General features: G+C 46.0%; 1 protein-coding gene across 1 annotated transcript in view; it reads left to right on the forward strand.

Moving 5' to 3' along the window:
- Nucleotides 1–14193, forward strand: part of USP31 (ubiquitin specific peptidase 31) — an 83530-nt gene extending 69337 nt beyond the window's left edge. Inside the window, exons 14-16 of the mRNA XM_070362793.1 lie at nt 2026–2184; nt 3706–3858; nt 5972–14193. Coding sequence (XP_070218894.1) covers nt 2026–2184; nt 3706–3858; nt 5972–7539 — 1880 coding nt within the window. The 3' untranslated portion in view covers nt 7540–14193. The remainder of the gene's footprint in view (nt 1–2025; nt 2185–3705; nt 3859–5971) is intronic.
- Nucleotides 14194–23441: the final 9248 nt, after the last annotated feature.

The following is a 23441-nucleotide window of genomic DNA, read 5'->3' on the forward strand; positions in this document are numbered from 1 at the left end:
ATAGTCCATGGGGTCGCAAAGAGTCGGACACGACTGAGCGACTTGACTTGACTTACTTTACTTCCCATGCTTAGACCATACCACTGCTTTTCTCATAAGAACATTTAAGTACTTGAGCATTGTTAAGTTAAAGATACCTTACTTCTGAGCTTTCACTTGGAATGTTTATTTTAATGTGTTATTTTGCACTGGTTCTGCCTATAGTTACATGGTATATGTATGCCTGACTTGTAGTGATTCTAGAACAGCGCTGCTTAAACGATCTGCGATGAAGAACCTTTTAAAAGATTTCTTAAATCTTTTTCAAAATTTCCAATCCTTCACGAGCCAGAACTTACACAAAAACGCAATAAAAACATCAGACTACTATGAATGTTTTTAAATGCTTACCCCGTTTTGGTGCTTCTCTTTTGGACTGGCACCAGTCTGTGAGACACAATTTGCATAGCACTGGTCTAGAAAACAATTTAGAAAACAGCGCTGGGAAGAAAAGCACACAAAATTATTTTATAAATACATCATTAACCCATTGGTGAGCCCCTGAGAGTTTCCATGCTGTGGCTGAGGACAGAGCATCCCGAGGAGAAGCAGACTGGAGCTGGTACACGGTTGCTCAGCCACCTTCTCTCAGGCACGCTCCTCCGTACCGTTTTCCTCCCACCCCTTCTCCCACTCCCGAACCGCATCCCCTCTCCAGCTGGGCCATAGCGCATCAAGCCTGACCGCGCCGCTGACCAAACAGTTGCTGTTTTACCAGCTCCATCTGCCTTTCCCCTCTGGTTCCAGTGAGCCCACAGCTGCAGACGCCTTCCTACCCTGCAGTCATAGATTCTTCGCCTGCTCTTCTTTGTTGGCACCTGTCTGGTGTAGCCCTGCCTCGCCGGGTCCCTTTCATCTCCTCGGAGTCCACACTTACCCAGTGGTTGTGGCCTGTCAAGGCTGTCACTCCTGGTGCCACTCGGGGACCTTATGTGTCCTGCCCCCGGGGCCCTACTGAGTCCGTCCTGGCGTTCAGCCAAATATTGTAGCACTCATTTATGCCCACCCCAGTAAGTCAGAAAGCACTGGTACGCACACAGCTTTCCGGATCCAGCTCATCACACTCCCTGATCGATTCCCAGCACAGTAAGCTGTGTCTGTCTGTCCTTGCTGGTGCTTCAGCGCTCTTGATTCTTATCTCAGGCTTAGAATTTGATCTGGAGAGAAGGCCGCATGCATTCACGAGCCCCTGTTCTCAGTTTGCCGGGGGACTTCCATGAGGCACCGTTCTGCTGCCTCTGAGGGAGGCAGGGTAGGGTGGGGGTCTAAGAACAAGCTCAAGGACTAGATAATTCTGAAACGAACTTGGCCCCCTGCTTTACCAGCTGTGTGGCCTTGGGCAGGCGGGTTAATCATTTTGAGCCTCTGTAAAATGGGAGTAATAATAGAACAAATTTCATAGGATCAAATGAGATACATAACAAGTGTTAAACAAGTATTAGCTGCTGCTATTATTAATATCATTATTTCTAGTTCCCGAAAGACTAAAATGTTACAGCATCCTTAAAACAGAGCTGCTCAGTCCTGGCACATTAGCATGTTTGCTGGTGACTCTTCATTGTGGGGCTGTCCTGTGCACGGTAGCATGTTCAGCAGCAGCCCTGGTCTCTACCCCCGACTCATCACTAGTATCCTACCTGCCCTGCCGCCCCCCAAGTTGTGACAGTCAAAAAGGTCTCCATTCATTACCACGTGTCCCCTGGGGCAAAAGCATTTCTGTCTGAAAGCCATTGGTTTAACTAAATACTCATTTTCTAAGATTAAGTAGAATTTCATCCATTTGGAATAGGTTGGAATTTCATGAAACATCTTGCCTGTGTATGATTTGGAATTTGGCTTTTTTTTTTTAACGCTTTCTCTGCATTACTACCTGCGACCTTAAAAAGTTATTGAATTATGTGAGGCAAGGAAACAGTGTCTGAGGGTGGAGCGGAGCGGCCAGGGTGGCCACCCCAGTGCTGATGGCTGGTGGGCTCTCTTTGGCAGCGTTCTGCAAGAACTCCGTGGACGGTCTCTGGTACTGCTTCGACGACAGTGACGTGCAGCAGCTGTCGGAAGATGAGGTCTGCACGCAGATGGCGTACATCCTCTTCTACCAGAGGCGGACAGCTATACCATCGTGGTCGGCCAACAGCTCGGTGGCGGGTAAGGCCATTCCACTCCAGGTGCGGTTTTTCTGAGAACAGAAGGTGGTGCTTGATGATCCAGAGGACTTCTCCAGAAGGTCCTCTGATTCTGCTGGTTGGATCAGGTTAATTGTCACATTTGCATTTAATCTGGAAGGCAGAATGGTTGCAGTCAAGGAAACGGGGCTGGAATGCGCAAGCAACTGTGATACCAGGAGTTGGCATGGAGGTAGAGTGGAGCCCAGCTCAGAGCACGATCGTGTGTTTACTTGTGGAGTCAGTGATCGAGGGAGCTGAAGAGCACCACCAGGTGCTCGCAGAGTAGAGGGACCGAGTGATTTGGAAGCAGAACCAGACTTGACTTTGCCACCCCTTGCTCGGATTATCGTGGAGCATGTCCCATCTAAGCCACGTATTTGTCAGCCGTAACATGGGTGTAATAATGCTACCTGTCTCATGAGGTCGTTGTGTCCAGCAGATCAGGTGAACTTGGGTTAAAGCCCTTTGCAAAGGGTAAAGCACCATTACAAATTATTCTTTTTTTCCAGTAAGGTTGGCCTGTTCTGTTAGGGGAAGGATTGAAGGCTGTAATAATCTTAGAGGGCTTGGGTTTAGTTTGAGGAGATCTACTCTGTTGTGTTAAACAAACACAAGAACCAGTCTCCACACTTGATGCAGCCACACACAATCCAGACAGGGAGAAGGCGTCTTAGCGCCACGTTGCAGTTGAGAGAATAGGACAGAGTTGTGGGACGTGGCTGTGTGTGAGCAGTTATTCATCCCTGCACCCCTCGAAGCTTGTGAGGGATAAGCCGGAAGCCGCTCAAAGGAAGCATCGCTGAGGCAGAGAGACCCCTGGTGCATCACGCCCCACGCAGTACAGCACTCAGTCTGTAGCTGCTCTCTTCGTTCACGGAAGGTGGGAACTCCAGGGCTCTAGTGCCGTCCCGCAGTGCTTTCCAGAGTCTGAGATGTGCTCGGACCTGACACCCCCTTGAGGTGTCCTCGAGATAGTCATGCTGCTGCACGCTCTCCATCTCAGGAGTGGCTTCTATTGTCCTAACTCATATTTAAGGGCCTTCCTGGAACAGACAAGACAGAACGGCACGTGGCCCTGTGTATGTGTGCTTGCTTGTTGTATATTAATACTGTGGTTTAAATGATTTAAAAATTTCACCAAAGGCCAAGAAAGTAACAGTACACCGCTGCTTGCTTTCGTCTCTCTGTCTGGAGTATTACTGCAGGTGCTTAGAACGCTCTCTGGGGTGTCGTGCTCAGTAAACGTGTATAGGGTGGATGGAAGGTATGAACAGTTGTGTCTGTTCATTCTGTTGCCGGCACTTAAGACTTTGCTTTATGAAGTGTCCATTCCTGTACTTGGATTTTACAGCTGCAGACGTGAGTGGGAGTCTGCCCTCTTTTTCATCCTCACAGGGGGCATTCGAGTGGACATGGTGTGGGGTCTGGGAGTTAGCGCTGGCCCGGCAATGAGGTCCCCGGGCTTCTGGCCTGACCTCGGTGCCCGCTTCCTTTCCTGCAGGCTCCACGAGTTCCTCCTTGTGCGAACACTGGGTGAGCCGACTCCCGGGGAGCAAGCAAGCCAGCGTGACCTCTGCGGCTTCCTCCAGACGCACCTCCCTGGCCTCGCTGTCAGAGTCTGTGGAGATGACCGGGGAGAGGAGTGAAGACGACGGTGGGTCTGGGTTTCGGTGACAGATTTCCGAAACAGTGACTCGTGGACACGCGCACAGGCTTCCTCGTGTTGAGGAGCCAAGTCCCAAGAAGGAAGTGGGGGGACATAAAAGTGGGTGACAGTGAGGGGCCTGCGAGGCTGTGGTCACCATCGCACGTAACCTTTTATATCACCGGGCCTTTTGCTTCTCGTCTGGGATCCAGGACTTTTTCCTTCCACTGTCGTTTTTCACTTTTAAAGTGTAAACGTGGAGGCTAGAGCTTTAACTGTACAGTAACTGGTACAGTTTAATCAGAGTGCTTTTTAAACTCTTCAGAGTAGCTATGAGGGGACTCAGCGAGCTTGCAATTTGCTGAGGGTTTTGCGGGAGGCTGCCTGGGGATGAGCTGCTATGCGGGGCCTGGTGTGGGAGCGCCTGACTTGCTCGGCTTCTCACCTTCCCACCACACTGCCTCCCTGGAGGGACTTGTGGTGTGTGCTTGGGGAGTGCAGGAGCAGCTAGAACAGAAGCCATTGCCTTTGCATAAAGCTGTTTGGGGGAATTTGGGAAACAGTCACAGTATGCAAGCTTGGCAGAGCTGATAAAAATTGAGCTCTGGTGTTTTTGCCTTCAGCTCCCGCTGGACTAGTGGCAACACAGGCCCCCGCTCCACCCGGGACCCAAGCTGGGGGGAGGCGATGAGGCAGCTGGAGTCCTGAGCGTTGGGAGGGGGAGAGGGTGAGCTCAGCCTCTGTGGGATACAATGAGCCCGGTGACTCACCCCGGCAGGGCTCAGTCAGTCTGTGGGCGGCATTTCCATCGCTTCTAGTAAAGTGCTGCTTGCTAGTGGTGATGGTAAACCTGAACGAAAACTGCAGGAAGAAAACAGGAGTCGGGAGGAAGGCCTGACGTGGAGAGCTCCGTCTCACCTCCAGCTCTGCCCCTTCTTCCAACTGTTGCGTCGTCTTCTGTAGCGTAAGAGTCTGGGGCTGTAACCACCAAGCTCCTGGCTGGCACTCCTGACATTTTGTGAAAAACTGGCAGTGCCCCTTGGCTTGTTTATTATTTGGAGGTGGTTTTCAGCAAAGCCTTTAAACTTCGAGCTCACTGTTGTTTCAACAGGGAGCCTAGATATGGTTTGCGCCCAGTCTGTTTAAATAGTGGAGTCGGGGGAATTGATATCTCTTCAGGGTCATCATCATACAGTCGTGCTGGGTGGTGCCCACGGACCAGGGCCTGTCTCTCAGGGTCTCATCCAGACGGAGTTGTATTAATACCACAGCTCCAGTAGCAAGTGTGTGGAGAATTTCATTTAGAATATTTTCTTTGGAAGTTCAAAGTCACTTACTGCTCTAATCATGAATATTTTTCTTGAAAGTTTTAAGGCACTCAGGGTAGAAGCGTGTTGTCTCTAGTTCCTTCCACTGATGGCTTTCACAGTCAGCGATCACAGCCCGCCTGCCTGTGATGTTGAGTTGGGGGAAGGGGTTGTGGTTCTGGTGCTGGCTCTGCCTCTAATTACCTGTGTGGTCATGGGCACGGACCTCACTGCTGTGGGCCCCAGTGTCCTTAGTAAGATGAAGAAGCCGTAAATGAAGTAGCTCACGTTTATTGAGCAGTGTGCAACGTCAGGTACCTTGCTGGGCACAGGACTTTGAAGATTTTATTTCATTCTCCTAGTAGCTCTGTGAGTTACAAGGGTCAGGAAATTATGGCCCACAGGCCAAAATATGGCCCCTGTCTTTATTTGTTAACAAAAAAAAGTTTTGTTGGAACACAGCCATGCCTGTTTGTTTATTTGTTGCCTGTGGCTGCTTTTGCACTAAGGTGACAGAGTTGAACAGCTGCCCCACGAAGCCTAAAATATTTACTGTCTTGGCCGTTAGAGGAAAAGTCTGCTGAGCCCTGATGTTGAGCAAGAAGGTGCTTTGCCGGTCCCCAAGTTAGAATGCCCCTATTTTATAGGTGAAGGCTCAGAAAAGTTAAAATCGCGTGATGACTCACTGACCCCAGACACACTGGCTCTGAAGGTCACACTCCCGTCATCCCCTGATGCTGGCCTTCTTTGTTCTGTAGATGTTACTAGCACATCTTGTTGGCTTGGCTTAACGGTAATCTCTTTGCTGCATTCAGGAGGCTTCTCAACTCGTCCGTTCGTGAGAAGTGTCCAGCGCCAGAGCTTGTCATCCAGACCGTCTGTCACCAGCCCCTTGGCCGTCAATGAAAACTGCATGCGGCCTTCCTGGTCCCTGTCTGCCAAGCTGCAGATGCGCTCCAGTTCCCCTTCCCGCTACTCAGGGGACTCTCCAATTCACACCTCTGCATCCACCCTGGAGAAGATCGGGGAGGCCGTGGATGACAAGGTCTCCATCTCCTGCTTCGGTAGCTTGAGGAACCTGTCCAGCAGCCACCAGGACTCGAGCGACAGTCACAGTCGGCGGGAGCACAAGGCTGTGGGTCGGGCCCCTCTGGCCGTCATGGAAGGTGTGTTCAGAGACGAGTCGGACACCCGCAAGTTGAACTCCAGCGTGGCGGACACACAGAGCAGAAGCTCAGCACATGGGGATCACTTGCCCCCCGTCTCTGATCCATTTGATAACAATAACCAGATTGCTTATGTGGATCAGAGCGATTCTGTAGACAGCTCTCCCGTCAAAGAGGTGAAATCCCCAAGCCACCCAGGCTCCCTCGCAAAGAAACCAGAGAGCACAACCAAGAGATCCCCCAGCGCCAAAGGCGCTTCTGAGCCGGAGCGAAGCTTGCGGAAGGGGAGACCGGCCTTGGCCAGCCAGGAGTCCTCTCTTTCCAGTACCTCCCCTTCTTCTCCCGTTCCCGTGAAAGCGTCCGTAAAGCCCTCCCGCTCCCGAAGCAAAGCCGATTCTTCCTCCAGGGCCAGTGGACGGCATTCCTCCCCTGCCCCTGCCCCAAAGAAGGAGTCCTCCCCCAAGTCCCACGAGTCTGTGTCGTCCCCTTCGCTCCAGAAGCAGAAGTCGGCTTCTTCCCTCGCTTATACTGCTTCCTCCACATCTGCCAAGAAAGCCTCAGGCCCCGCCCCGAGGGGCCCCTTCCCTCCTGGGAAGAGCAGGACTTCAGACAGGAGCTTAAGCCGAGAGGGCTCCAGACACAGCCTGGTTTCTGACAGGGCCAGCGTCACCTCCAGCTCCAAACCCAACTCCCCGCGCGTGAGCCAGGCCAGGGCCGGGGACAGCAGGGCGGACAGCAGGCACGTGCGGAGCTCCTCCATGGCCAGCCTGCGCTCCCCCAGCACGAGCGTGAGGGCCGGCCTGAAGAGGGACAGCAAGTCCGAGGACAAGGGGCTGTCCTTCTTCAAGTCGGCCTTGAGACAGAAGGAGACCCGGCGGTCGACGGATCTGGGCAAGACCAGCTTGCTGTCCAAGAAGGCGGGCGGGGGCTCCGTCAAGTCGGTCTGTAAGAGCGCGGTGGATGACAAGGCAGAGAAAGGCTCCCAGGCGCCAGGCTCCCAGCAGCCAAATGCCATTGCAGTTGGGAAAGAGCCGCTTGCCTCCAAGGACCCCTCTTCTGGTAAACATTCCCTGCTGTCCACTCGCAAGTCCAAGACTTCCCAGCTCGATTCTGCAGCGCCCTCGTCTCCTGGGTGCAGGCAGTCTGCTGAGAAATCCTCCAAAAAGTTACCTTCTAGCATGCAAACCTCTGCACGGCCTTCTCAGAAACCTCAGTGATACTTCTGCAGTCCAAGTGTTTTATCTGTAAAGATGTTAATTTATTTAGAACCCCTTCCCTCCCACCAAAGCCCTTTATGCTTCTGTTTTGTATTTTTTGGGGGTCATGTGCCTGCCGTGTGTGTGTGTGTTTGTGTGTGTGTGTGTGTGTTTGTGTGGTGTGTGTGCGTGCGTGTGTGTATGTGGAGAATTCAATTGCAAATTGTTAAAAGCGTCGCCTTATTCTGCCATTGAACCAAATAACAGCCATAGGCAAAGCATTGACACCAAGCTAACTGAAATAATTATAGATGATACCCTGGATGGTCCCTTTAGTAACTGTACGTATTTCTTTCATTGGACACTAGGGATTTGAAACCTGTGAAGCCAGTTAAGCTATCACTAGTCTGCTCTGTAGAAGGGTGAATTACTTGACTCTCGTTTCATCTGAGCGGAATTTGTCGTCAACTGTGGATTGTCACATGGCACCAGGAACTCTTATAAACTGTGACACTTAACAGAGAAATAAACCGAGGGAAAAACTGTCGCTTTCTGCACTTTGGCCCCATCTTACCAGTCTTTGTCAAGGGCAATATTTTAACACTAATGTTTCTCAGGTATATACTCAGCTAGTGTAGGACGGTTGCGCATCCGTGAAAGGATCAAAGAAGGTGGCCTGTGGGTTGCTGTCATTTCTCCTACTGCCACAGAGAGTTTTTAGAGGTAGAAATGAAGTCTTTCACCACCTTCCTATCTGCAAAGACGTGCGTTGCCATAAGCTGTCTTGACCTGTGGGATGTGTTCTAAGAGATGGCAAGTCGGATAGCCAGAAAGCCAGTCACTAGTAGTTAAATTTTTTTTTTTCCCCTTGTAAATTTGCTCACTAAGGTCACTGCGGTTTTGAAATGGACTAGAGAAAATTCCTGGAAAAAAAGAAATGAATTCTAGACTGGATGCATAAATCTGTGCCATTTCCTTCTCTGGTGTGGCTTTTTTTCCTATGTTAGAAATTGAAAGCTCCATGCTGCCCCAAGAGCGCACACCTGTGTTTCCTCGTCTTGTAACTTGGAGAGGAAAGAAGTTGCCTGATGCCAGCAGCCAGTGATGGTATTTTCGAGCGATGTGTGACAGTGTTATGTGCATAATGTCTGCCTGTCAGGCTTCGCTGGGATTGTTTTTCAGGAATGCATTTATTTCTTCTTTGTGCTGAAGATGTAGTGAAACTCACAAGCAGGATGGAGCCTGCTTCATCTGGCATTGTCAGTGAAAATTCCATTTCTTGTTTAGAGAAAAAGGGAACCTCAAGAAATTCACAGATAAGCAAGATATGTATATAGATTATTTCAAGCTTTTAGGAGGTGTTCTGGGATTTTTAGCCTTGTTTTTTTTTTCCATTTTTTAAAAATGTCGAAGAGAGTCATGGTTCTGATTCTCTTTGAATAGCATTTGTCACTTTGCTGTGAAATATAGCATGCTAAGTTTATATGCGTTTACATATTAACTTTTTTTTTTTAAGTCATGGACTCTTCAGGTTCTTCCTGAACACCTTGTACACAGATCCATTTATATAATCTCCCTTTTCAGTATTGCCGTGTGTGAAGTAACTAGAACATACATCACATGCATAGCTATGGATTCTGCACTGTCCTGTTTTTCTTTTTTCCCCTTTCTTTGCTATGAATACCTCTAGGGAAATGCTTCTAGTAGGTTGCTTTATTTTGCTGCTAATTTGAGCACGAGCAGGTTAACCTGCAAGTCTGGAGGCCATGTGTGTTGAGGGTAAGCTGGAATTGTAGACCCCTGCCATGTTTAAGACAACACATCTGGCCTTGTGAGAGATAGGCTAGTGCTCTGTGAAATCCACTTACTCTGAGCCTGTTGTGCTTGATCCTGACTCCACCACTCTGCCAGGAGTCCTCATCTCACCGTGCAGGCGTCTGGCTCCCCAGAGCAGCCTCACTCTCCCCTGCCGGGCTGTGACTGCCTTCCATCTTGATCTTGTTGCTTCGAGCAGCACATTGACAGCTCCATCAGTGTTCAGCCACTGTGAGTTTTCCAGTATCACTTTGATTTCCTAAAAAGATTGCACCAGATGTGGGGTTGTCATTATCTGGAATTGAGTGTTTGTCTAATTTGAACTTCTAATCGTTATTTAATAGGTAAATCTCATTTGAAATCTTTTATCTGAAGCTCTGAAACAGTCTTAGAATCATAGTTGGACTACTCAGTGTTTTAATAACACTTTTTTGGGGGGAGAGGTGGGGAATATAAACAGTTAAGCATTAACAGAATGTAATTTAATTTTCCCAGTGGTAAATATTTTTATTCCGGAGTTCTCCAAGAATGGATTTTCTGTTGTGTTTAGTGTCTTTATAATTAAAAAAAAACCAAATCTATGAAGTATATTAAAGTTCCATGGGATCTAAAAATAAACTTTGCATATCTATAAACTGTATGTCTATGGAATTTAGTTCCTGTTTCAGATTTTAATGGTAAAAATAATCAGGAAGTATGGCACTGTCTAGGCATCTTGGTAAGCAATGAAAATTTCATCCTTAGTTATTAGGTTGCAACCTTTAAGCCACAGAAAAAGGATGTTTTGCCTAAAAGTTTGGAGATGCTCTTTGTGGTGTGAAGTATCTTATAGAAAAATTACACTTGGTTCAGTTCAATTCTTTGGTGGAGTTAGGGACTTGGTGTTCTGTTTTTTCTCTTCTCAGTGATGTTTGGCACAGTGAGCTTATATGTGTTTGGGGGTTAAAAATCATCTGCTGACGATGGTAGCCCTGGGTTCCTGGTTGACAACCAGGTGGGCCCGATTAGAGCAGCCGTATTTCCTGATAGGCACAAAATAACCACCGACAGTAGTGCTGCATCTGTCGTGTTTGTTTGCGTTTTAAAACCTTTATTCTTGATTTCTTTTCCTGTGAACATCGGGTGCGCGGAGTCCTTGTCATTCCTTCCAACAGCCCTGCCTACACCTTGCCTTTGTAAAACCCCTAATGCAATGTGGAAGCACAAAGAGACTGTTAAGCTCGTGGCACCTCAAGACCATCTCCCACCTTTGCTGTGTATTTTCTCACGCTAAAAGCAGCCTGACGGAAAGGAAGTAGTGCTCCACTGGACCAATAGAAATGGGTGTGGGGGTGTTTGTGGTGCAGCAAAATACTGTTATTGTCTGTGAGGCTGCCGCGACCTCTTCTGTAATCCTCCTTTCATCATTCATTCCGCAAACATTCATTGAGGGCCTGCTTTGCTTGTAAAGGCAAGCTGAGAGCTTCAGGAGTTTGCTGTAGCTGAGGATCCCTGGGAGCACAGCTGATGAACCAGGGGTGCCAGTCCTTCCAAGCAGAAAGATCAGGTGGATCCTGGTGATCGGCCGAGGCCTGTGGGCCTCTTGAACAAGTCTGTTCTGTTCTGGAAACCAAAAGTGCCCTTCTTCATCTTTGGAGATACTTTACTGTCACATCCTCTGTTTCAGACTGTGCTGTCTCTACTACTTAGTGGTTGGAAATCCGATCTGAAGTCACTCTTCATTAGAATTCGGTCATTTGCATTTGTGTGAGGTGGATGTGGGGATTTCTGTGGGTGGGTGGGGAGAAAAATGGTCATCCCTCTAAAATAACCTATCGTGAAGAAAACAGGACAGAATGTAAAGGAAACAGAAGTGGCAGCCTTTATAAAAAAAGGAACAGAAGAGCTGTGAACAAAGCTCATCTATTTCAAATAAACGTGTTTTAAAAAGTAGATTGACATCCGACGTTAAATTTCGTTCTGACAAATTACTGAGCAGCTGGAGATACTGTTTTCCTGTGTAGGTTATAATAATTATTGGATGCAAAGATTATTAGTGTTTCCGGGTTGGATTTTTGAGATAGTATGCAAATCACAAGCACAGTTTCAATAAAACGTATTCTATGAGGCACACTGAACTTTGTATTACTTGGAATTGAGAAGAACAAATTTGCGGACAAACCAGTGCCTATATCATAAACATAAACACAAAAAATAGCTGTTACTGTGCAGGCTGTCTGTCTTCAATTTCTTAAAGGGTAATGTTATTGCTAACTCCATATTTTCGGGGGGAAATCCCATGGTTTTATTCAAATGAACAGTCCATACTGACTTTTGATCAACTCTCAAAGTGTTTTTGCATCTGCATTTTGAGCATGACCAATCATTTTTTTTCCCCCAAGTAATGGAAATAATTTTGCATGGCCTCCGTCTAACCCAGAAAGCATGCTCTTACTACCTATGCAAACAACTAAGAAAAAATACAGACTACTTACACTCAGTGTAAGTTTGAAAAAAAAAAGACATCTCTTAGATTATGGAGCTCTATTTTTGGATTTGTAATTCTATAATCAGTATTGAAAAGCATGAATGTGATTTTTTGTTTTGCTTTGCATGTGTTTCTCTTTGCCGATTTTTTTTTTTTTTTTTTAATCATTGGCAAGATTGTGTGTAAAATAAGTATTTTGCAAGCAGGAGTGGAAATGGGTGTGTTGAACACACAGTGGTTTATATACTGTATTTAGCCAGAAGACTTTCCTAAAGTATTTTGTTCTAAAAATAACCTGCCATTTTCTATAGATCTTAATTTTTTATATCTTCTAGGGTTCTATCGTGGTCACAAGGAAAGAATGTGACTCCTAACAGTGCTAACAATTTTCAGACACTTTTGTAGAGACTTAGAGCTGTTCTGGAAAGCTTTGGCGCTTTCCCCACCACTGGTCACAATGAGACTGAGCTGTGAGGTGTACAGTAGCGTCCACCGTGGGTTAGGTTCTAGAGCTGCTCACAGTCGTCTAAGACTGGTGTTTCCCAGTTGAGGGAGAAGGGAGATCCAGACTCGGGAGGCTTTTTTCAGATCTCACGTACTCTCCCGAATTCCATCAAACCTCTTGTGAAGAACTTGTCTGAGGTTCGGATACCCAGCACTCACTAGAATCGTCTGGGGAACTTTTAAAAATGCCTCAGTCCCACTCCTCAGCTTTTGATCTAATTAGTGTAGTGGCAGGTCCCAGGAGCTACCATCAATATATTTAAAGCTCTGAAGTGTTTCTAATTTGCAGAATTGAGAAGCACTGTGATACACCTTCCCTTTGCTGAGAACTATGGCGAGAATCACTGCCGTGTGAAGTACTCACAAATGACTCAGAGTCCTCTGTTGCTTTGGAGAGACAAGGGAAAAAAAAAAAAAGAGTTACTGATCAACCTCCTGTTTGAGATAAGGGGGGGTGCCTTTCTGATGTGAGGAGCTCGGAGCATCGTGTGCCTCAGCCCTTGCCCGTCTGGTGGGAGCTGGGGGTCTTTAGTTCACTGGAGCAGTTGGTGTCCCGTGGGGCTTGCCTCCTTCCCACAGCCTCTCCGCCGGAGGCCACAGCAGGGCCAGACCTTGGCAGGGAGCAGGACGGTCACTCTGAGTTAGAAAATGCTAAAGTAAAGCCTCCAGTGGCTTTGCAAAACCTGTCCCTGATTCTGATAGACCATGGTCACCTGTAATAGTTACAGTAGCAAACCTGAGGCTGCTGCCCAATTTCCTGTTAAGGAATATTTAGCTCACTCTCTCACTATCCAGAATGTAGTTTCAGGATTTTTTTTTTTTTTTTAATGACTGTGAAGCATTTTATTTGGGTTTTTTTGGGGGGTGGGTGGGTGAGTAACCGTCAGTATTTTTTTCATGTAACTAAAAAATGAATATGCATCCAAAAATTTGGCAGTACATGTTACCTATGGAGGCGAATGAAATTTAGTTTTAATCTGTGGTGGGCTGAATGCACTATGAATATATTCAAAATAAGCTGCTGTGCTTCTCAGGTGGTTTCTTCCTGTTAAGCATGATGCTGCCTACAGAAAAAGAAAACACAGTTTACTGGAGGTTTTCAACATTTCAAGGAATAAGTTAGAAGTAAAAACCCAAGTTGGAAATGCTCCTTTAGAAAGGCTGCCCTGAGCAGTGATACCTGTTGTAATGGTGAAAATGCAATATGAAATCCCCTAGGTGCTATTCTAAATGGTGAGGTGTCATTATACCAAATGGGGAAGCAGTTACTGTGTTTCTGGAGCTGAAGTTCTCTTTGTAGGCCTTTCAAATATGCATTTATGTTCCCTTTGGTTTTGCTCACCAACTGTGCCTCTCACCACTGGTTAAAATTGAATTCAAGCCCCATTACAAAAGCAGTTTCTTGATTGAACTCTTAAGTTTTTACAGTGGAATTTCTATAGTTGTCTTAAAAGCTGCATGTCATATCACTGTATAACAAAATGCTTTGGTGGTGGTCATGCACCATTCATAGTGATTTGTGTATGATTTTCTTTTTTAGTTGTACAGTAATATGGAAGGCAGGATGTCTTTCCTTGAGGCTGGAAACAAAGTGTATCATACATTTTAAATTATTTTAGAACAAGTGCATGAGATGTGTCACTGACTTCTGTTATTTATTTGTATGTTTTATTATTCAAAGTGTATGCACTTTTAAGAAGCAAAATTTATATTTTTATGTTTAAAATGTTTTATTTCTGGAACAGCAGTTGATTATATAGTATACAGTTGGAATTTAAGAGAAAAGTGGAAAAATGTAATGAAATATAATAAATTTATTACATGATGCCCTCTTCAAGCCATATTCCTCTTTCTCCCCTTGCCAACCTCCATATTTTTGGTGTTAACTTTTTTTTTTTTTTGGTGTTAACTAACTTTGGAAATTAAACAGGTACTTGTACTATGCTGATGTATACAAAATGCTTTAAAGTTGTAGTATTAAGTGAAAACAAGTTACAGAAGGATACATACATTTTGTAAGTAACATTTTAAAGCAAAAAAAAAAAAAAATCACATCCATGCTTATTTAATCTTCATAACCAAGAGTAAATGCAGCCGTTTCCTTCAAGAGGCAGTTTTTCCTGGGCCATGGAAGTAGATAAAAACTCACATTTTAACTCAATTCCAGTGGGCTTTCAAACTTTTGTATTTTTTCTCTCTTCTACCAAGATTTTATGATAGGAGGCGACAGCGGTATAAAAGGAACCATATTTTCTGGACCCTCTTGCCCTTGATACCTTCTTTTTCAGCCATCCTGTTGTGATAAAAATGCCCCGATGGCAAAGATTTTGCCACCTCTCAGGATGACTCCCTATTGAGGATGTCACATCACTTACGACCACTTGGGGGCACTAGAGATCACCATTATCAAAGGTGTTTTACAAGTCTGTCCTTCAGGTTCATAGCCTATGTGGGAATGCTTATTCGATATGAGTTGAGGAGCATTGTAAGTGGACAGGGGTTTCAATTTAGATAAGTACCACCAGCCATTATTTTTCCTAACAATTGTTGGATACAGACCACAGGACAGATCTTATTTTCCTATGGCACAGCATTATGGTTTAGGGTTAGGGTTAGGCTGTTCCTAACCAAGGATGAGTGAACCATAAAACCTAAAGTACAGCACCATAAACCTAATTTTAACTGGTAAGATTGCGCTTTAGGTTGTAGGGGAGAGTGTAACCATGTAGTACACTGATCATTTGAGAGGCGTCTTTATGTCTGAAAATGTTCACGTGTTGTAAAATACATAGATGCTGTAGTCATTTTGATAATAAGGCGAGTATTGAAAGATCACTGTCTCCTTAGAATTTGGAAGATGATTTTCAAATATTTGAATGATCAGTATCTTCCCCACATGTTTCCCTTCTGTGTCGGTCTTCCTGGAAGAAGCAAAGGCCTGATAAATTCCCTCTCCCTGGCCCACGTATTCCTGTGGGTCCCATGACTGATTCCAGGTCACTGTCACTCCACAGGGTGTGGCTTGAAGCCACCCTCCACCCCTCAGCCCCCAGGATGCCCTTTCTTCTTCCCTGGCACCTCCTGAATTCTCCCAGGTGGACGTCTTGGGTTTTCTTTTCGTGGCTCTGTTCTCTGTCTGAGACGGGTTATTTGGTAGGTGTGCCCTCTGGGTGGTTTGGGTCTTACTCATTTAGAACCCTCTGCAGCTCAGTCCTGACTTGGTCTGGCCTCAGCCGTGTTTCTCACCCCCTCCCCACATTTCCGCACAGAGGACCAGAGCTCTCCTCTCCCAGACAGGTTTTTGTCTGATGCTGCGTAACCCATCAGCTTGGTACCCCGTTTCTTAGCATGTGCAGGAGGCTGACATTAGTTTGACTTGCTGTTTGGATTTAAAACAGCTCAGTTTTTCTTTAAGAAAGTGGGAAGACAACATGAGTGAAACCAGTGTTGCGGTCAGAATTGGGCCTCCCTGCTGCCGGCAGGCTCTCCTGTAGCTTTCCTTGGTTTAGGAAGGTTTCACAGAGGCCCGCAGTGTACAGATCCAGTTCTCAGGACAGAGGGGCGTTGTGTCAGAGTCCTCATCTCCAGAGAGCAGGGAAGGGAAGGCACAGGGTGGGCGATGATGCTGTGTGGTCAGCGCCAGCCTCAGGATTCCAGATCCATAAAAGGGTGTGTCGGGGAAAGCGCCCCTTTAATTGTCTGATTCAAAATTAAAGTCCAAGCTTCCCTGGTGGCTCAGATGGTAAAGAGTATGCCTGCAGTGTGGGAGACCCAGGTTCGATTCCTGGATCGGGAAGATCCCCTGGAGAAGGAAACAGCAAACCACTCCAGTATTCGTGCCTGGAAAATCCCATGGACAGAGGAGCCTGGCAGTCTACAGCCCATGGGGTCCCAAAGGGTAGGGCACAACTGAGTGACTTCACTTTCACTTTTCTTTGTTTAGCAACGCCTCCTGTCTGTCTGGAGATAGGACCGTTCTCCGAGGAACTCGCTGTCTAGTCGGGGTCAGGTTGGTGGATAGATAATGAAGATTTCAGCATATACTTTCTGCTTCTCCTCCCTCAAGGCACCTCCACATTCCCACCCCATCTCCAGCCACTTCCTGCTATTGTGCTCAGAAGCCTTTTCTCTTGCGATGCCCCACGGCTCACTCCCTTATCTCCTAATGTCTTTCATCAGATGTCAGCCTCTTAGCTAGGTGTGCCCTGGCCACCTTTTAAAACAGTGCAGCCAGCTTCACATTCTCTCCCTCCTCCCTACTTTGCTTCATGTCCCTTAGTACCAACAGCCACTATCTGTACATTATATATGCAACATACAGTCGTGTGTGTGCCAGCTCGCTCTAGTCATGTCTGACTCCATGGCCCTACAGACAGTAGCCCACCAGGCTCTTCTGTCCACATGGGTTCTCCAGGCAAGAGTACTGGAGTGGGTTGCCGTGCCCTCCTCCAGGGGATCTTCCCCACCCAAGCATCAAACCTGCGTCTCCTGCGTTGGCAGGCGGGTTCTTTACCATTAGAGCTGTGTGTGGGATACAGTGTGTATACCTAAAATAGTTTGTGTGCTCACAGGAGGGCAGGGCTGTTTGTTCTGTTCTTTTCCCACCACCTAGGAGAGTGTCAGGCACAAGTAAGTAACTACTAAGTAGTTACTAAGTAAATATTTACCAACTGGAGGAGTGGATTTGCTTGGATAATCCACTTAGCCTTTCTGCATTTGGCTTTCTGTCTAGAAGATGAAAAGTGATGGTACTTCATGGAATTAAATGGGAAAGATGCCCTAAGCATTCAGCACGGGGCGTGGCACAGAGAAAGGGCTCGGGATGGGGAGGAGGGGCTGACCCCGACCTTCAGGGGACCTCTACAGAGGAGCAGGCATAGAAGCATAACTGCATCGGAGCATCCCAGGCTGGGGAAACTGCTTGTGCTTTCTGGAAATCCCAGGAGTCTGGTCTTCCTGGAATGTAGGGCAGGAAAGCAGGAAGCAGTGGATGAAGGGGGAGGGAGTTTGCCAGAGGCTTCATCTGGAAGGACCTTTTATGACCATGTGCATTTGTCCTGAAGTAAATGAGAATCCAGGAAGAGATTTTAATTTGGAGGAGAGATGAGATCTACTTTGTGACTTAGCATGGTCACCATGGCAACGATGTGGCACCAGCAAGCCCTGGTTAGGAACTTGTTACAGGCATCTGGGTAGAGTCCTGTGGCAGGGCTGACCTAAAGCAGTGTTGGGTGAACAGAGAGGAGGTGGCGTGCTCAGGCCTCGGGGGCAGGCTGCTAGGTGTGAACCCTGGTACCATGACTTCCTAGCTGGACAATCTTGGGCAGCTTAGTTCTCTGTGCCTTGAATTCTTTACCTGTAAGCTGTCGCCAACAGTATCTATATGATGGTTGGGAGGCTTAATTGGTGTGCTTGGTTTATTTACTTTTAATATGATCACTAGTGTATTTAGTTTTACCCCATCTGTTTTGTATTTCTTTTCCCCTTCTTTCTTTTAGATCAATCAACCATTTTTTAAACTCCAGTTTTCACTTCTGTTATTCATTCTTTTGCTCTTCTTTCAGTGGTTATCCTTGTGATTTCAATATGCATTCTTGATTTTTCAGAGTGTAAGAAAAACTAGTAATTTTTACCCCTTCAGGGTTTTAGAACACTTTAACCCCATTGTACCTTCTCTGCCATTTGCTATTTGTTGTGTATTCAGATTCAATGTGTATTTAGCATATATATGCAGTCAACCCTCCCTTCTGTGGGTTCTACACCGTTATTGGTTGAATCCACAGATGGGGGACCTGTGAATATGGAGGACTGACAGTACTATGCCATCCTTGGACTTGAGCATCCTTGGATTTTGGTATTCACGAGGCGGAGGTGGGGGTCCTGGAACCAATCTCCCGTGATCCTGAGAGATGGCTGTATATATAACTTATACAACTAACATTACTATTATTTTATTTTTCTATCCTGTTTTTGCATTTATTTATTTTTGGCCGCGCTGGGCCTTTGTTGCTTTGGGGTGGACTTTTCTGTAGTAGCAGGGGGCAGGGGCTCCTCTCTAGTTGCAGTGGGCAGGCTCAGTAGTTGTGGCACCCGGGCTCTAGAGCACAGGCTTAGTAGTTGTAGCTCAGTTGCTCCTTGGCATGTGGGATCTTCCCAGACCAGGGATTGAACCTGTGCCCCTTGCATTGGCAGGCGGATTCTCATCCACTGTGCCACCAAGGAAGTCCTCACTGACATTATCATAATTGATACGAGAATCCAGTATTCACTTAGACTTACCAAGATATTTACAGTCCATCGCTCTTCTTTCCTTCCTGCATTTCAGTGTTCCTTCTTTGGTCAATTTCCTTCTTCCTGAAGAATTCCTTTTGTGTTTCTTTTTTAAGCCCATGCTAATGATGCATTCTCTTAGTGTTTTATGTGATTGGAAATGTCTTTATTTTGCCTTTGCTTTTGAAGGGTATTTTCAGTGGGGATAGAATTCTATGTTGGAAGTTATTTTCTTGCATTTTCATTCCATGGTCTTTTGCTTTTATAGATAAGTCAGTTCCTTTGAAGGTGGGTATTTATTTTCTAAATGAAGATGCCTCTCTTTGTTTTTCTTCAGTTTCATCACATTGGGCCTGGTGTGGGGTTATTTTTTGGTTTGTTTCTATCCTGCACTTCATGAATCAGACTTGGGAAAGTTTTCAGGCATTATTTCTTTAAATATTGCTTCTGACCCATTTTTCCATCTGCTTCTAGGGCTCAGTAAATGGCATCACCATCCACTCCAGGTGATCAGTCCAGAAACCAGGGATCCATCCTTGAGTCTGCTTTTCCCCTCAGACCCTATCTTTACATCTAATCCATCTGCAAGCCCTGTCTAAGCCTGGTTGTTTTCAGTTGCTAAGTTGTGTTCGACTCTTTGCAACCCCATGGACTGCAGCACGCCAGGTTTCCCTGTCCTTCACCATCTCCCAAAGTTTGCTCAAACTCATGTCCATTGAGTCAGTGATGCCATCCAACCATCTCATCCTCTGTCACCCCCTTCTCCTCTCCTCAGTCTTTCCTAGCGTTAGGGTATTCTCCAATGAATTGGCTCTTTGCATCACGCAGCCAAAATATTGGAACTTTAGCTTCAACATCAGTCCTTCCAATGAATATTCAGGGTTGATTTCCTTTAGGATTGATTGGTTTGATCTCCTTGCTGTCTGAAGGACTCTCAAGAGTCTTCTCGAGCACCACAGTTCAATAGCATCAGTTCTTTGGTGCTCAGCCTTCTTTATGGTTCAACTCACATCTGTACATGACTACTGGAAAAACCTTAGCTTTGACTATGCGAATCTTTGTTGGCAAAGTGATGTCTCTGCTTTTTAATATGCTGTCTAGGTTTGACATATCTTTTCTTCCAAGGAGCACGTGTCTTTTGATTTCATGGCTGCAATCACTGTCTACAAAATCAACCCCAATTATGTACTGAATCTGCCCACCTTTCTTTCCACTGATGACATCTGACTTCAGGTCACTATAGTCTCCTGACTGAGCTTCTGCATCAGCCTCTTAAATAAATCTGTCCACGTCTCCAATCCTGTCTTATGTCACTCTCCTTCACTGCAGGCATAGAAGCCACCTGAGTGTCTTGACCACAAGGCCTTGGCACTGGCTGTTTCCTCTGCCAGGAATGTTCTTCCCTTGCATGTCCATATGGCAAGTCCTTTCTTATCCCAAATGGAGTCCCACATGCAGAGTCATTGTCAGCTAAGTCTGCAGTCATTTTTTAAAATGAATACCTCTATATTCATTTCTTTAATTCTTTTCATTCTTTATTTCATTACCCTATTGTATTTTCATAGCACATCCCAGTCTCTCATATTCTTACTTATTTCTTCACTGGCACTAATTTATCATGAGTCTTCCTGAGCAGAATATAGTCACCGTGAAAGCTGAGTCTTTGTCTTTGCTGTGTTACTTATGTTATTTTGTATGTTTTCAGCTCTAAGGAACAAAGTGTACAACCAAATTAGACTGTGCTAGTTCGGAGAAGGCAATGGCACCCTACTCCAGTACTCTTGCCTGTAAAATCCCATGAACGGAGGAGCCTGGTAGGCTCCAGTCCATGGGGTGGCTAAGAGTCAGACACGTCTAAGCGACTTCACTTTCACTTTTCACTTTCATGCATTTAAGAAGGAAATGGCAACCCACTCCAGTGTTCTTGCCTGGAGAATCCCAGGGACGGGGGAGCCTGGTGGGTTGCCATCCATGGGGTCGCACAGAGTCGGACACGACTGAAGCCACTTAGCAGCAGCAGCAGCAGTTCAGTGTTATATGCATGTATGCTGAGGTGCAGAGAGAGTAAATAACTTACCTAACAATCACACCAGTCTAAGTGGTACATCTTGGGTACAAACATAGCCCCACTACTTCAAAACTTGCCTTTTTTTTCATTATTACTTCAATACTCTATACTATTATTAAGGAAATTTTACAATCAACCTATACAACTGCATTTAGTAATGCAGTTACTAGATGAGGAATCCTTCTACACTGTATAAAATCCTCTTTTGTGTGGAATCTCTGAGTAAATTTTTACTACAGCGAATTCCAGAAGTGGGGAAATTGCTACTTTTTGGAAACACAGTTTAGGAGAGTGTCATTGGTTTAATTTTTTGAAACTTAAAAATTAATTTTAGACTCATAGAAAAGTTGCAGAAATAGCTCAGAGGATTCCCATATATTCCTCCCTCAGTTCACTTTCAGTTCAGTCGCTCAGTTGTGTCCGACTCTTTGTGACCCCATGAATCGCAGCACGCCAGGCCTCCCTGTCCATCACCAACTCCTGGAGTTTACCCAGACCAACCTGGGGAGTTCCTCTTTAAGTATCCTATCATTTTGCCTTTTCATACTGTTCATGGGGTTCTCAAGGCAAGAATACTGAAGTGGTTTGCCATTCCTTTCTGCAGTGGACCACATTCTGTCAGACCTCTCCACCATGACCTGCCCGTCTTGGGTGGCCGCACACGGCATGGCTTAGTTTCATTGAGTTAGAGGGCTGCCATCTATGGGGTCGCACAGAGTCGGACACGACTGAAGTGACTTAGCAGCAGCAGCAGCAGCGGTTCGTGTGATCTGATTGGGTAGTGCCAGGGTCCAGCCCCTGCTGGATCCAGAGATTCCCTCGGGAGGACGACTTCGGTGAAAGAATAGATAAAGAGATAAGGAAAGAATTTTGCAGTTAAGAAAATAGAGGAAAGAAAAGAGGTTGATATTCCTTGGTTTACACAGAAAGCCAATAAAGCCCCAGCACGGGACTTGCTCTGTTCACGTAGGCCGCAGGCGCCCTCTCGAATCGCGGAAGGTGCCCCATCTTAGGCACCTTCTTGAGTGGGTCTTAGAAGCCCAGGCAGGAAAGTGAACGCAGAGAGCCCCTGCGCTCCATGGAATCAGCCTGAATAGGAAAAGGAAAGAGAAAGAACGACATGGGGAGACCCAGCTTCGGTGAGCAAGGCCCGCACTTTACTTTCCAAAGTAGTTTTTATACCTTAAGTTGTGCATAGAGGATAATAGGCCGGGGGGTGGGGTGGGGGGGATGGAGTCATGCAAGGTCAGCAGTCCTTGCTCCTTATCGAAGCCAGGCTTTCTTTCTGCAAACTTACCATATGCAAAAGCTTTAGGTGATTTACATCATCTTCTGGCCAGGAGGTCTGTTAACATTTTATGACCCTTTCTTCAGAAAACTTATTTTTCTCTAAAGGTGATTATTCTAAAGTCAGGCGCCACCCTCCGAAAGCATTAGACAAAGTTGCATTCCTATAGGGCAAAAGTGTGGTGGGCTATAACAAGAAAAGAATTAACTCAAGGGTCCAAGGTTATAAACATTAAAGCTACTACTTAATTTCTATACACCAACTATATTAATCAATACACTCCCAGGGACACAGTAGGTAAAGGATATGGAAACTTGGCAGCAAGCATTAGCTCAACAAAGAAATCCTCTACTAGTTCTATTCTCTGAGAAACTCTGCATTGTTAGAATATCTTAAGCTTCTCATGCCTCTCATGGTTGGGAGGCTGTGAATCTGAACAAACCTGTCAGGCAAGCTAGAAAGTCATCAGAGGGGTTTGAATTGAAACACTCCTATTATGTCCAGGAGACTTATTAACTAGAGTTTTAAGTTGATTTTCTTACAGAGAAAGGTGGTCGGGGATAGCCCCCCGTTAATGTCAGAAGAGTTGGTGAAAGTTGTAAAATAGTAAAACAGACTCTGGTTTTGGGGTAGACGCTCAGGCAGGCCCAGAGGGGCACCCCTCGAATTCTGGCTCGCCTTGCCCACCAGAACTCTCCCACATGGCCTTGTCATGGGTGGGGACTCCCGTGCTGGCTCCCAGCAGGCTAGTTTTCTGTGATTATGGTTTCAGTGTGTCTGCCCTCTGATGCCCTGCCGTCTTACTTGGGTTTCTCTTACCTTGGACGTGGGGTCTCTCTTCACGGCTGCTCCAGTAAAGCGCAGCCACTGCTATTTCTCCCTAGCTTCCCCTAATGTCAGCATACTGCAGAACCAAAATACTTATTAAAACTCAATATTAATATTGGTTTAGTGTTATCAACTAAACTACAGACTTTATCTGAATCTTACCAGTTTTTCCACTAATGTCTTTTTTTTTCTATTCCAGAAACCAATCCGAGATCCCATGTTACGTTGAAGTGACGTGTCCCCTTAGTTCCTCCAAATTAACAGACCTGACTCTTTCACAAGGAGCTTCCCTGATAGCGCAGTTGGTAAAGAATCTGCTTGCAACGCAGGAGACCCCGGTTTGATTCCTGGGTTGGGAAGATCCACTGGAGAAGGGATAGGCTACCCACTCCAGTATTCTTGGGCTTCCCTTGTGGCTCAGCTGGTAAAGAATCTGCCAGCAATGTGGGAAGACCTGGGTTCGATCCCTGGGTTGGGAAGATCCCCTGGAGAAGGGAAAGGCTACCTACTCCAGTATTCTGGCCTAGAGAATTCCATGGATTATATAGTCAATGGGGTTGCAAAGAGTCAGACACAACTGAGCAACTTTCACTCACTCTTTCACAACCTTAACAATTTTGAAGAGTATTAACCAGTTATTATATAGCATGTGTCTCAGTTTGGATTTGTTTCATGCTTTGTCA

Source organism: Bos mutus, chromosome 25 (assembly GCF_027580195.1).
Source record: "Bos mutus isolate GX-2022 chromosome 25, NWIPB_WYAK_1.1, whole genome shotgun sequence".
NCBI classification, from domain to species: domain Eukaryota; kingdom Metazoa; phylum Chordata; class Mammalia; order Artiodactyla; family Bovidae; genus Bos; species Bos mutus.